This window comes from Labrus bergylta, chromosome 13 (assembly GCF_963930695.1).
Source record: "Labrus bergylta chromosome 13, fLabBer1.1, whole genome shotgun sequence".
Classification (NCBI taxonomy): Eukaryota; Metazoa; Chordata; class Actinopteri; order Labriformes; family Labridae; genus Labrus; species Labrus bergylta.
The window spans coordinates 9179996-9192722 of record NC_089207.1 but is presented as its reverse complement, the minus strand read 5'-3'; the positions used below and the strand labels follow the sequence as shown (position 1 = coordinate 9192722).

General features: G+C 38.8%; 1 protein-coding gene across 1 annotated transcript; it reads left to right on the top strand.

Moving 5' to 3' along the window:
- The first annotated feature begins 219 nt into the window (after positions 1–219).
- hacd2 (3-hydroxyacyl-CoA dehydratase 2) lies at positions 220–10466 on the top strand. Its single transcript, XM_020661373.3, has 7 exons — positions 220–421; positions 2539–2656; positions 3580–3598; positions 5349–5437; positions 6184–6305; positions 8359–8537; positions 9782–10466. Exons 1-7 carry the CDS (start codon positions 297–299, stop codon positions 9862–9864), a joined length of 735 nt encoding a protein of 244 aa, XP_020517029.1. The 5' UTR covers positions 220–296; the 3' UTR covers positions 9865–10466.
- The last annotated feature ends 2261 nt before the right edge of the window (positions 10467–12727 follow it).

Here is a 12727-nt window from a genome sequence, read left to right as displayed (position 1 = left end):
GCGCTTCGAGTACTTTTAACGTTTGCGGATACTTTGGGTGGAATGAGCAGTACTGAACAACATATTAACGTCAAACCTTAAACGATAAAGTCGACTATTAAGGGAAGTTGCATCAATTTTAATGTTGGTGATTCGAGTGAGCGCATTTCATTGCGAAGCCGGGAGTAAAGTGGAGTGAATCCTCTCGCTTACAGGATTAGACATCCGGGTCTGGCCCCAGTTCGTTTCCTGACTCGGTGAACCTGACAGCCACCGACCGTGCAGACGAGGACCAAAGACCGTTGGGGGTTGCAGTCATGTCGGCAGCTGCTCCGGGGACCAGCAAGACGGGACACAGCGATGTGGTCCAGAAGAAGAAGAAGGGACCCGGTGCCCTGGCCACGGCTTACCTGGTCATTTATAACGTTGTTATGACAGCGGGGTATGTAGCGTGTTCCCTCCTCGTGCTAATGCTGCTTTGTAGGAGTGTGTGAGGACTGGAAATGGGAGCAGGATCTCCCTGTTGTAGTGTTATTTTTGGGCTGTTAACCTGCAAATTGCACTTAGTTATAATTGGAAACAGGGCAAGCATGCTGTGTAGTGACATAAATTTGAGTCTGCGTGCCCCACGTTCAACTGTTTCTGCAGATTAACGTCAGACAGACACCCGGCGTGCACATGAACTGTGACTGGCGGGTCACCACGTCGCATACAATACAGACATAATAATAATAAGACAGATGGTTTATTGTCCGCATTTAGACCTATTTACACTCTATGATCTTCTTCTTCTGCAGAAAGGGCGTCTTTTCTCAATGCATTGTCATTTATTATTCATATTTATTTGGTTATTTCTGCAGGCCAACGACTGAATTTGATTTTTTACTTATACGTAAAAAAAAAAAAAAAAAAAGGAAACAAATCACATTACAAATCTAAATAAAATAAAAAAAACAACGCCTGATAAAAAGATGGTTTGTCTTTTCACAAATTCTCTGTAATGGTAACCAAATAAAAGTCAAGACTAAAATCGAAGTAATTGATAAAAAAATAAAAAATAAAAAGAAGACTATATTGTCTTTAAAGTCAATCTAAAACAGCCCTAATGCAGGTTTTTTTATTTGTAATAATATCATAAATATATCTTTTAGTTGTTGTGAAAAGTTTTACCTATCCAACCTTGCAGACCTGTTTTTTTTTTTTTTTCTATCTTCAATTTTAAGGATACTTTGAGTGTCAATTTATGTTTTAATGAAAAAAAAAAGAAATCAAAGACAGTTGCAACTTTAGTTAAGATCCCCTGTGTTACTTTAATGTTAAAGAGTGAGGGTCATGTCAACTACGTAGAAACATAGACATAAAATTATCCTGAAGAGCCTCCCTGTCAGAATTTCCTAAAGAAATAAAAATACAGCTTTTTTTAAAAATATCAAACATATTTCTAAAAAAAATAGGCTATATGAAATTAATGTAGCTAAATAAACTTTAGTAAAATAAAATAAGTGTGCGAAGGAAATGATAGTGGTTGCCTTTTGTGCTAACATTTAGATTGTGCTTTTAATCCATTTTTCAGTAAAAAATAACATATTGTACATTTTTTCTTCTATTTACTTTACTATACACTCTACTATACAGCATAATAAATTGCAGTGTGTGCAGTGGATTTAACACTAAATTGTTACAATTTAATGATGTGTAATAAAGAACAGACACACATATCTTATATCTCTGTTGCCTTGCTGAAAAATCTGTGTGTGTGTGTGTTTATTGCACTGGGTTTCAGACTGTTGCACAATTGAATGGTGGGTGTTGTGTGCTCCCTGTTCCAACCAGTTAGGTCACATTGTGTGTGAGTCTCAGTTTTGATGGGCCATGAATACAGTGCTTGCTTTGTATTGAGCAAACGTTAGGGTGTCGTACAATCCACAGTTTCCCTCAAATGCAGAGGCTGCATTCAGAGCAGCTAAGCAGGCAGTTTCTGCCCTACAGGCTCAGATATTGATATTCATCCCGATGACTTAGATTGACTCCTAATGGATGCAAGCAACATTTTTAATTCAGTGAAAGCATCGAGTGAATAAAATCTTTCACTCGGGCCCAGGGCTGGTCTAGCTAAAAATCTCAAATTTACTCCTTCTTTCATTTGCTCTGACTTATGTGTTGAAGGAGCGAGTCTAATTGATGTAATGGATTGGTTTGCATGATTATAGAAAATCTTTGATTGTTTGTTTGTTTTCATCACTTCTCTTACCATGCATCAAAGCATTTACCTGTTTTAATATCACCTATCAGCTAGTTTTTAATATTTATACTTAAAAAACAATACATCTTTCCCTGGAAGTATGAATTTCATTTGACCTAGTTGATCTATTAGATTAATATTGTTTAACATAAATCTTCATTTCTGAATGTCTTCAGCTTGTAGATGCTTATTACAGCTACGGCAAAGAAAACAGTGACTGACACTTCTACATTTTCTGCTTGTATGATCTTCCAGTACAAGCTGCTGCTGTTTACTACTGCTGAAAGGATTCTGTGGTTTTTGTGTTTTTTTTTCAGGTGGCTGGTGATAGCTGTGGGTCTGGTCAGAGCTTACCTGGCCAGAGGAAGCTACCATGGGCTTTACTACTCCATAGAGAAGCCCCTGAAGTTCTTTCAAACCGGAGCTTTGCTGGAGGTGAGACGGGCACAACGAGAGATTACAAATGGCTGATAATTGTGTTCGGGGGGTATATATACTTTCAAGAGAAGTTGAGTATTTATCACTTAAATGTAATCAGGAGCTCTCTCATCAAAGAAAACAAGAAAACAAGACAAACAGCCCAAGCAGCACATAACCTACAGGGACTCACTTATGGTGTATTTTGGTGTTATCTTATAAATCTGTGGCTGTTCAACATTAACATGTCAATAAAATCAGGATTCAAATTCAAAGGTCCTCACAGACCTGTTATCTCTGAAGTGTTTGACATGTCCTCTTTAACATATCAGCGCAAAAAACACAATAAATAAACACAACTTTATTGTAGAGCCCTTTGCATACACTGATAATGTAGCACAGAGTGATTTGCATTTAAAAAAACGCTGTCAGTGGACACTTACAGGAGAGCCCCTGCTATTTTTTTAGCCGCTGCTATTTCCAAACTAGTTCCAAGAGATTTGTGTCGTCCCCTCACATTTTTACAATGTTCTTTCACACACCTACATGAACACTGGTGTGTTAGTGCAGAGGCTAAGCAGCGAGAGAAGAGGAGTGTCGTGATCCTTTCCAGAGCTACTGATAGCGCTCCTTATCTTCCATTCATAAAATAACTTAAAGCTCTCACTGAACACTGCCGGCACCACGATGCATAACTGATCCAGTGCCAAAACACAACTGATAAACTATTGAGTTTATGTATCCTAGAGTTGTGAAAGTTGTTTCTTTTAAAAATGTAACATGAATGATGATAATGAAATAGGATACGCTTTAGTTTGATTGTAAACAAAATGTGTATAAGGAGACTGTGTTGTGCGAGTTAAAAGAAGCTGCCATGTGCTGCATGTACTTTACTTTCAGAAGCTGGTTGAGTGATTCTCTGTTATGTTTGCCTTTCACAGATTCTACACTGTGCTGTCGGTGAGTTTTCTTCATCTTACGTTGATCATTTCCACTCCTCGCCTCAGTTTTACTTCAGTCTCGCAAAGGTCACTGTTTGACCGATGTCAACGTAATAATCAGATTATATTAAGAAAAGCAAACACATGCGGGAGACTTGTGTGTGTTTAAAAGTCATATTACACCATCCACTGACATAACCACCAGGGTCAACATGGTGTAAGCCTTATCGTCTGCTCATGTCTGTGAGGGTAAAGAGCATAGAAGTATCACTGTGTGCGATGTGCCAATGTGCGCTGAACCCCCTGTGGAGTAAAAAAAATATTTAAAAAAATCTGTGAACAGATGCTCTTTATTGAAGGTGCTCCCAAACACGGCCATTAAATCATCCACAGTTTTGCATTTGGTGTTCAGAAAGCAGAGCGCTGATGCTGCTCTGGAGGCTTGTAATGGCACGACACAGTCACTATTATGACTTATCAGATGGCCTCTGAAGATTTCTATCTGATGTAGATATACGTACAGAGAAACAGAAGCTTATTATTTCTTCAGTGATTTTAAGCAGAGAGAACCTTCTGGCTCCTGTGGCTTCTGCATGTAAAAGGAGACACCAGCTCTTGTCCGGCTGTCTAGCCGAGGCTCATAATCTTTTTCCTTCATTATCTGGGATTAATGGAGGATAATCGCGCCCCCCTTCAGCTGCCGTCCACTCAGAGCAATCTCTCAAACACTCACTCTAGGTTGCTCTCTGCTGGCAAGTTAAAGATAATGCGTCCCCTCTGATATCTGGGCCCTTTTTCATTTGGATCAAACTCACACTAACTCCACTACTATCAATATTTGTCTTTCTTTTGTCACAATATGTTTTGTGTGTTTTAGATTTTTTATTTCTAAAAGTCATTACCTCCGTTTAAGTCCTCAATCCCATTTGACATCCATTTCTCTATGCGATGTCTGCCATTATGAAGTCCGACAGAAGTGAAGTCCAAGAAGAACGAGCTTGCCCTAAAAAAAAAAAGAAAAAAAAAAGAAAGAAACACTTAGAAAACTGGTGCTTCTCGAATAAATCATAAAATGGCTAAGCAGTGAGCATACAATTCTCCCTTGATCTCATATCAAGTTACTTCACCTCTTGGCTGTAAATATGAAGGAGGCGTGAACTGAACAATGCTTACGCTGCATTTTTCAGGCTTGTGTGATTTAAAGCTCCCGAGAAGACTTTTAATTTGTAAAAAAAAAAAAAAAACTCAAATGAACATTGACGACTCTTAATGTGCTAAAAAAATCAAAAAAGACCATCGGCATAAAGATTGACTATTTCTATGAAGTTATTCTTAATGCCTGAAACGGCTGCTAGGCGTCAGGCTTCCGACGAGGCGACTGACAGCACCCTGCAGAAACAGACTTCTTCTAAAAGTTTTCCACTGCACAGCACTTCTAACTGTCAAAGTACAGCAGTATGACTTTTTTTTAGTCAATGAAACACTAGTTAGAGATGCACAGGACAAGATAAGCAAAATGAAAACATGACCAGTTTGTCCACAAGGGGCGCCGAAATAGACACCAATTAATCTCCAATTTATTGAATGTTTGGAGTGAGCAAATAAAACTGCAACTTCAATTTAAACTCAAATTAAATGGAGAAAAAAAACTGTCGGGTAGTTGTTTTTTTTTTTTTTACCTGAAAATGTCTTGAGAAGCAAAATTCACACATTGTAGTATTGTTTCATGCTTGTGTATTTATTTGCTTATCTTTTGTCTCGTATCCCAGGGATCGTACCGTCCTCTGTAGTCCTGACTGGATTCCAGGTCATGTCCAGAGTATTTCTCACCTGGGCCGTCACACACAGCGTCAGGGAGGTAAGATCTTTATTTTACTATTTTTTTTTCTAGCTTTCTACCTCACAAATAAATCTCACTCTGGTACTAAAAAAAATATGACTGAAGAATGTCCAAAAGTGACCCACTGATATGCTGTTTGCCCTGTGAATAGATCGGGGAGCTGTAAATGTGTAAGTAGTGTCTGACGGTCTTGCTGCAGGGTTGCAGGATTGAATGTGCTGACGTTTTTTGTTGTAAATAATGTTTGTATTTCATGTTTTTATGTGCCTTCTGATGGTAATATACTGACTTTTCTCAGTATGCTCTCGTTTTGTGTGATGAAAATGTGTTGTTGGTTATGAGTCTGCAATAAGACGTGTGCTATTTTCATAACAACCTATTTGCATCGTTTTTAACCCCAATGTCTGACGATAGAGACGCTCTGCCTGCAGTGTGAGCTGATCTCTGAGCATCTGAAACAAACAAGCATGTTTCTGGGCTGAAAGGTTTAGATTAGTTTCCAGCAGTGTAACGACAGCAGCATGATGGACACCCGTCTGTTTCTCTCTCCTCCCTCTCACCGTCCTGTGTGTGTGTGTGTGTGTGTGTGTGTGTGTGTGTGTGTGTGTGTGTGTGTGTGTGTGTGTGTGTGTGTGTGTGTGTGTGTGTGTGTGTGTGTGTGTGTGTGTGTGTGTGTGTGTGTGTGTGTGTGTGTGTGTGTGTGTGTGTGTGTGTGTGTGTGTGTGTGTGTGTGTGTGTGTGTGTGTGTGTGTGTGTGTCTGCAGGTGCAGAGCGAGGACAGCGTGCTGCTGTTTGTCACAGCCTGGACCGTCACAGAGATCATCCGCTACTCCTTCTACACCTTCAGCCTGCTCAACCACCTGCCATACCTCATCAAATGGGCAAGGTAGGACCACCAACACGAGGAGGACACATGTGTCTACTCGTTGAAAACACAGAGTAAATAATTAACATTCGTCTGTTGAAATGAGTATTTACAGATGACCAAAAATGATGAAAATGCTGTTTAGTCAACTTCTTTGTGTTGGTAACTGGTTAGATGTGAAAACAGTTAAGTGCGGGATTCATGTATTCATTTATTTCAATTGTCGGAGCTCAGGTAAGGAAAAAATATTTGAAGATATATTCCCATAGTTAACAAATCCGTGTGCACAGATGTGTTATCTGTTTTTATGAAACCATGCTCACAGTTTGCAAAACTTTGCACATAGTTCTTTTCTATTTTTACTTCCCTGAGCCTTCGGGGAATTAGTACACTTTAGTGTCATCTCTTTTAACACTTCATCTTTTGATTTCTTCTCGCTGCTGTCCAACATTATGCTGCAGACTTCTTTCAAGCCGCCATCTTTTTCTTCTATGGTCGGTTCACTCCCGTTCATGTTACTATCATTAAATTCGTGAGCACCACCGTGAGGAGTCAGGGAGTAGTGATACAAATTAGCAGAAAAAATGCTAAGAGTGCCATTAAAAAAATTATATATATATAATTTTTAATTATATTTTATATATTATTATTATTATTATATTTAATTGTAACCAGCGATACGATGATTGATCACACGAGTCAGGACTATATATTGCTGCATCAATATTCTATCCCACCCCTGATTCATCACATAATGGTCATAATAATCTGTACATTCATAATTAAAACTAAAGTCATTCAACTATAAAGGACAAAAAAACAGTGGAAAAAATCTATTTCAAACTTACAAAAAACCAAAGTCAATGTCTTCAAATGTCTTTTTAATGTCTCTAACCTTTGAAACCTTCCACTTCATCCTACATCTCTGAATCTTCTTGATGGGATTCATCTGCATCTTCAACCAAGGCAACCGTTGTTAAGTGCCTCCCTCTCCGCAGCCTTTGTTGCTAGGTAGCAAATGAGACCACCGCTATATTGGTGTTCGACTTTCATGTCAGTGGCACGTTGAAGGGCAGAAAAATAGATTGTGCATCTGAAGGCAATTTAGTGAAAGATCAGAGCAAACAGTCCCTGGGTTTAGTGCTGGATCAGGAAGAGAATGAACATGTTGTCTTTCATTTATTTTTAACCCTGTAGAAGAAGTTAAGTATAATAATTATATGTAATCATGAGCGTTTTCACCAAAGGCCCGATGCTTCAGCAGCTCTGCCAGTAAATATCTAGATCTACAGCCTGGTACCAAGAACAAAATAGGTCTGATTAGTTATTGTCATCATGGGCATACACTGTATGGGCGGTGAATTTTTTAATAAAGCATCCGTTTCGATTTTTTGAAAGATATGTGTTATCCATAGTTAGGCACATAGCTGACATGATTTACAGGTGGGCCAAGTGTAGCAGTTTTGTCAGGAGGCTTAAAGATAAAAGATAAAGATAAACTTTATTGATCCCCCATGGGGGAAATGTTTGCATTACAGCAGCTCAAGAAAACAGGAAACAGGAATATAATTATTCAAAATAAAAATAGAAGTTAAAAATCAAACATATTTACATCAGTTAAATAAAAAAATACAATAATAGAAAATTACACAGTATCTACACTTCCACTTGTGAGAAGAGTTATTGTTATTAAAAACACAGTGTGTAGCAACACACAGTGTGTAAAACCCGCCTCAGCTCTCAGCCTGTCGTTAGGCTGACTGAAAGTTAGACTGAGACAGGATTTCCAGCATGGCGGCTGCTGCCGATGAGCCCCCGGAGCCCCCTGCATGAACAGATGGCTGACGTCACTCAGGCTTCGTCCATTAATATTAACATATTTTTCGTTGGTTTACTGGCATTCAATCACACTGATGGTTGTGGTGCAGACAGTGGGAAAGCAAATCATGCTTATGTCCTGCAGTGATTTGCTGTTTAAGCTCTCATGTTGCAGAAACATTGACCAATAAAGCATTGTGTGTTTATTCTTTATTTCCCTCCCCGGGCTTCCCTTTCATAAACCCCTCTGCCACAGGTACACCTTTTTTTTCGCGCTGTATCCCATGGGGGTGACCGGGGAACTGCTGACCATCTATGCAGCGCTGCCGTTCGTGCAGAAGACGGGCCTGTACTCCATCACTCTACCCAACAAGTACAACTTCTCCTTCGACTACTACACCTTCCTCATCCTCACAATGATCTCCTACATTCCCCGTAAGTCACCCTGCAGATGATAACGTTTCCTTTTTTTTGTAGTGAAAATTAAAAATGCATCAACTCAACAGTGTATGATGTATTTAGCTTCAGACTTTGATTACAGGAAAGGGTTTTTAACTGTCAAAAGGTGGCAAAATTGTTTATTGTTGTAACAACTCACTGTCCTGCACTTTAAGGCCAGTGATTTGTCATTTTGTTGCATTTGATGAAATCTCTTCACATCCTGACAGCAATCTCTGCCTGTGCACTTATACACAAGTCAAGACTTGCACGAGCTAATGCGACGTAGCATGTCACACAAAAGGTATAGAAAGGTAGTTTGGTACAGTTTGCTGCAACAGTGTGCTACTGCACTGCTCTCCCTAACGCCCTCTTGTGGTGGGGTTTTGGCATTTTTTAGGTGAATTTATTTCACAATCTAGTTTAGGGCGCGGTCACACTGGCCAAACGAACTGGACTTTATCGTTGAAGCATGCTTGGGCACGGTACGGATGGCCAGTGTGACCGTGACCTTAGACATGCTTTGAAAATGAAACACAACGTACAAACTGTAGATTGTAAGTTTATTAATTGATGTAATATAATACATTTTTAAACCTATTTTTGCTCCTGGAAAAAAAAAAACATTAAAAAGAAGCTGGTAGCCTAGTAGTTAGTGCATGTGCCCCATGTACAGAGGCCGCAGTCCTCGAGAACGGGAGGCCCGGGTTCAAATCCAACCTGTGGCTCCTTTCATACATGTTCCCAATTCTCTCTCTTTCCAGGTTTCTGACTCTATCCACTGCCTGTCTCTAAATAAAGGCATAAAAAGCCCAAATATCTATCTGGTTTTTTTTTTTAAATTAGAAATGTGATCTTACCTTCGATATGATAATAGTAAAAATCAAACTTTATTGATATCTGTTTCAATACCACGGCAACAAAAATAGAGATCCTTGGAACCCACATTTTGGTAGTTTTCTTTAAGATAGATTTTTGGGGCTTTTATGTCTTGATTTGAGAGGACAGTAGATAGAGGGGGAAACTTCCGGTAAAGGAGTCCCCGGTCAGAGTCTAACCTGGAGTGATTTAACACAAAGGTGTCAAAAGACAGAGAGATTTTTGTTCAAAGCTGTTGTGTTGGATTGTGTTAGATTGTACAGGTGTACTTTGTAAAATTGCCACTGAGCGTGATAAAAAGGTAAACCGTGTCCAGCAACACAGCACCCTGATCCCCCTCTGCCCCCCTGCCCCCCTCCCAGTGTTCCCCCAGCTTTACTTCCACATGATACGGCAGAGGAAGAAGGTGCTGGGCCACGTAGACGACTACAGCAAAGTGGAGTGAGCAAATCGGCTTCGAGACGGATCTGATGGAGGGAAAAGAAAAACCAAAACAAACAACAGAAGAGGATCGAGAAGAAAAAAAAAACACATCTGCTTAAATCTCAGCCAGTTCTCAAACTGCCAGAACTGAACCTAGCAGAAGATCCAATTATCAAGCAACTTTTTTTTCTTTCTTTTTTTTCTCAAAAACTGTTGTCCGGGTTCAAGAACAAACGGGTGTTATTTTATGTCGTTGTTGTTTTTATTTATGAACAAACTTTCTTAGTGTAGTCAGAGAGGCTGAACCTGTAAAGAGCCGCTGTCTGAGCAGTGAACAGAATTGAACCATGCACTGATAGCATAACCTCTGATTAAAACATCCTCATAGAGAACTCCTGATAGATCTGTCACCTTTTCATGCCTCCTCTTTTTTTTTTTTTAACCAGCAGCTTTGGTTTAATTTAATGTAGAAAGAAACATGACTGGACCAGGACTGAGACGAGGTTGTCTGTAGGTTTAGCACCTACTTTGTGTTTGTAGTTTCTTTTTTTGTCTTCATTCATTACAGACCACAGTTTGATTACATTCCTACTTAAGTTCAATAAACATTTTTTTTCTTGTCTGCATGGTTTTCTATCTGTTTTTTCTTTTGTGTTTGCTGCTGTTTGTTTGGATGTTTCTGTTGATTTTTATTGGTCGGTCTTAAGCTGTGTTGACTCTTTAGCAGTTTCCCCGTGATGATTGTGAGTCTGTGCTTTTCAGTTACTGATGTTTTTGTGTTAATTGTCAACACAAGGTAGCCGGTATGTTTTCCCATCAAGCACTCATCTTCTCTTCATATGTTTTCTTTAATGTAAAGATAGTGAATAATTGTAGAGATAAAAGAGGTACTTTTTACTCATCAACATATACACATACATTTCCCATGACTAAAGAGGCCCAGTCATCATCCTATTGCTTCAACCTTCAAAAGAGCAGTGTGTCTGTACAGCTTTTATTACAAAGAACATTTGAGTTATGACTTTTTTTTAATTATGTGACACGTTGGCAAAAAAAGAAGAAGATAGCACAACGTACAGTAGCATCAGTCTTTTCTGAAGAAATAAGCTTTGATATGTGACATGAAACAAAACTGCACCGTAGCCCGAAATCATACTGGATGTTTAAACTTCAGAGTGAAGCCGCTCGTCTTTGGTAAATAAAACAGATTTTTCTTTTTCATTTGTGTCGAGTAGTGTCAGATAGTGTACGAGTCCCATATGAGGAGTCCTTGTATATGTGAGACAATAACTTAGAATTCAAGTTGATGAACTTGTAGTCATGAATCTGATAACATACATTCAGAGGGAGAGCTGTACATCAGACGATTTCAATCCTTTTTTTTTTTTTTTACCGTGTTAATGCTCATTTGAAGCATCTTTTTATTATGTAAGCTCCTGGATTTACACTGACAATGTTACACTAAAGACAGTTTTGAGTTATAAGCGTTGATTTTTTTTTTAGGGGTTGGGGGGCTTTGTTGCAGCTGCTCTGTCGAAGACACTGAAGCAAACAGTGAAGCAAAGGCTAAATATCAACCAACTGTGAATTCACTTTGCAAAAACAAGATTTCCAGCTTAAGTTAATCTTCAAGTTTTCTCTTCACCCAAATTATTAAGACCATATCTTCAGATACCTCTGCTGATATTTAGACATGTAGACAGTTTTGGCTTTATTTGACCAGAGTTTGAGACGGGTTGGTTCTATGAGGGTGCAATACACTCATTTTAAATTTGAGAAGTAAGAGGTAAGAGGTCCCGCTTTGTCTACAGGAGTCACCAAGATCAACACTAACCAAATGTTCCTCATAGGAGCTTTACAAATAACATGGAAAGTTAAACTCTTAACGATGTCCTGTTCTCTTGACCTGAAAAGTCTTGTGAGATTACGTTTCTTTACCCATGCTTCTTTGATCTTTGTTGCTGCACAATAAGTATGAACTAGGTTAGGTGTTAGCCCTTCCTTTGTTCCCCTTTTTTTAGGGAGAATACAAATCAGATCAATAAAAATGCACTCCTCTATATGTTATGTGCAAACTTTTAAAACAAAATCCCTTTCAGTTTCACTGTGATTAAAAATATGGTATAATTAATCAAAACTCTGCACGTCTACATTTTTTGTTATATTTTAAAAATTAGGTGAACTGACCCTTTAATGTTTTTGTCATATGTTCTTCATAAGGCCCTCTCAGACATCCATCAGCATGCTTCTTTTAATCATTATCATTATGACTAACATTTAACAACATTTCTTAACAAAACAAACACGTTGTGTTTGCTCCTGTAATGATCATAAATCTCTTGTATGCTCTTCTATTCTGTAGCAAAGTGAGCAGCTAGCGGCTGAAGTATCAAATCTAACCTTTGTGGCCCCTCTGTAGTCTCCCATACACATGGTCGAGCATGATTTGGGATGTTGGACGGGAATGTCTTGCAAAAGCAGAAGTGCAGCTCGTTGTGAAACTGCATGAAAAGGGAGAAATCTGGATGCCTGGAATGATCTGTGTTACAACCTAACTTATCCAATGAAAAACACAAGTTACAAAAGCATGGCAAATGTTATCCCAGAACTGGAACTACTGAATAAAGTTTTGATACAAATGTTTTGCATGGGGCGAGATGACTTTGTAAAGGTATGAATAATGAGTATATATTTACAATAAACCTATGATATGGGAAGCATATTCACTATTCTTATTTATATGACATACGCTGCTTTTTCACCAGCTCACCTGTGACTTCTGTTTCCAGAGGTGATCAGTCGCTCTGCAGACTCCCTCAGACTCCTGCAACAACCTACAACTTTTCACAACTTTTGGGAACTGAGGAGAACAAATTCTGAAATTG

Coding starts and splice junctions, on each gene's coding strand:
- hacd2 (XM_020661373.3), top strand. CDS start 297: ATGTCGGCAGCTGCTCCGGGGACCAGCAAGACGGGACACAGCGATGTG. Junction 422..2,538: donor AACGTTGTTATGACAGCGGG/GTATGTAGCGTG, acceptor TTTTTTTTTCAG/GTGGCTGGTGATAGCTGTGG. Junction 5,438..6,183: donor TCACACACAGCGTCAGGGAG/GTAAGATCTTTA, acceptor GTGTGTCTGCAG/GTGCAGAGCGAGGACAGCGT.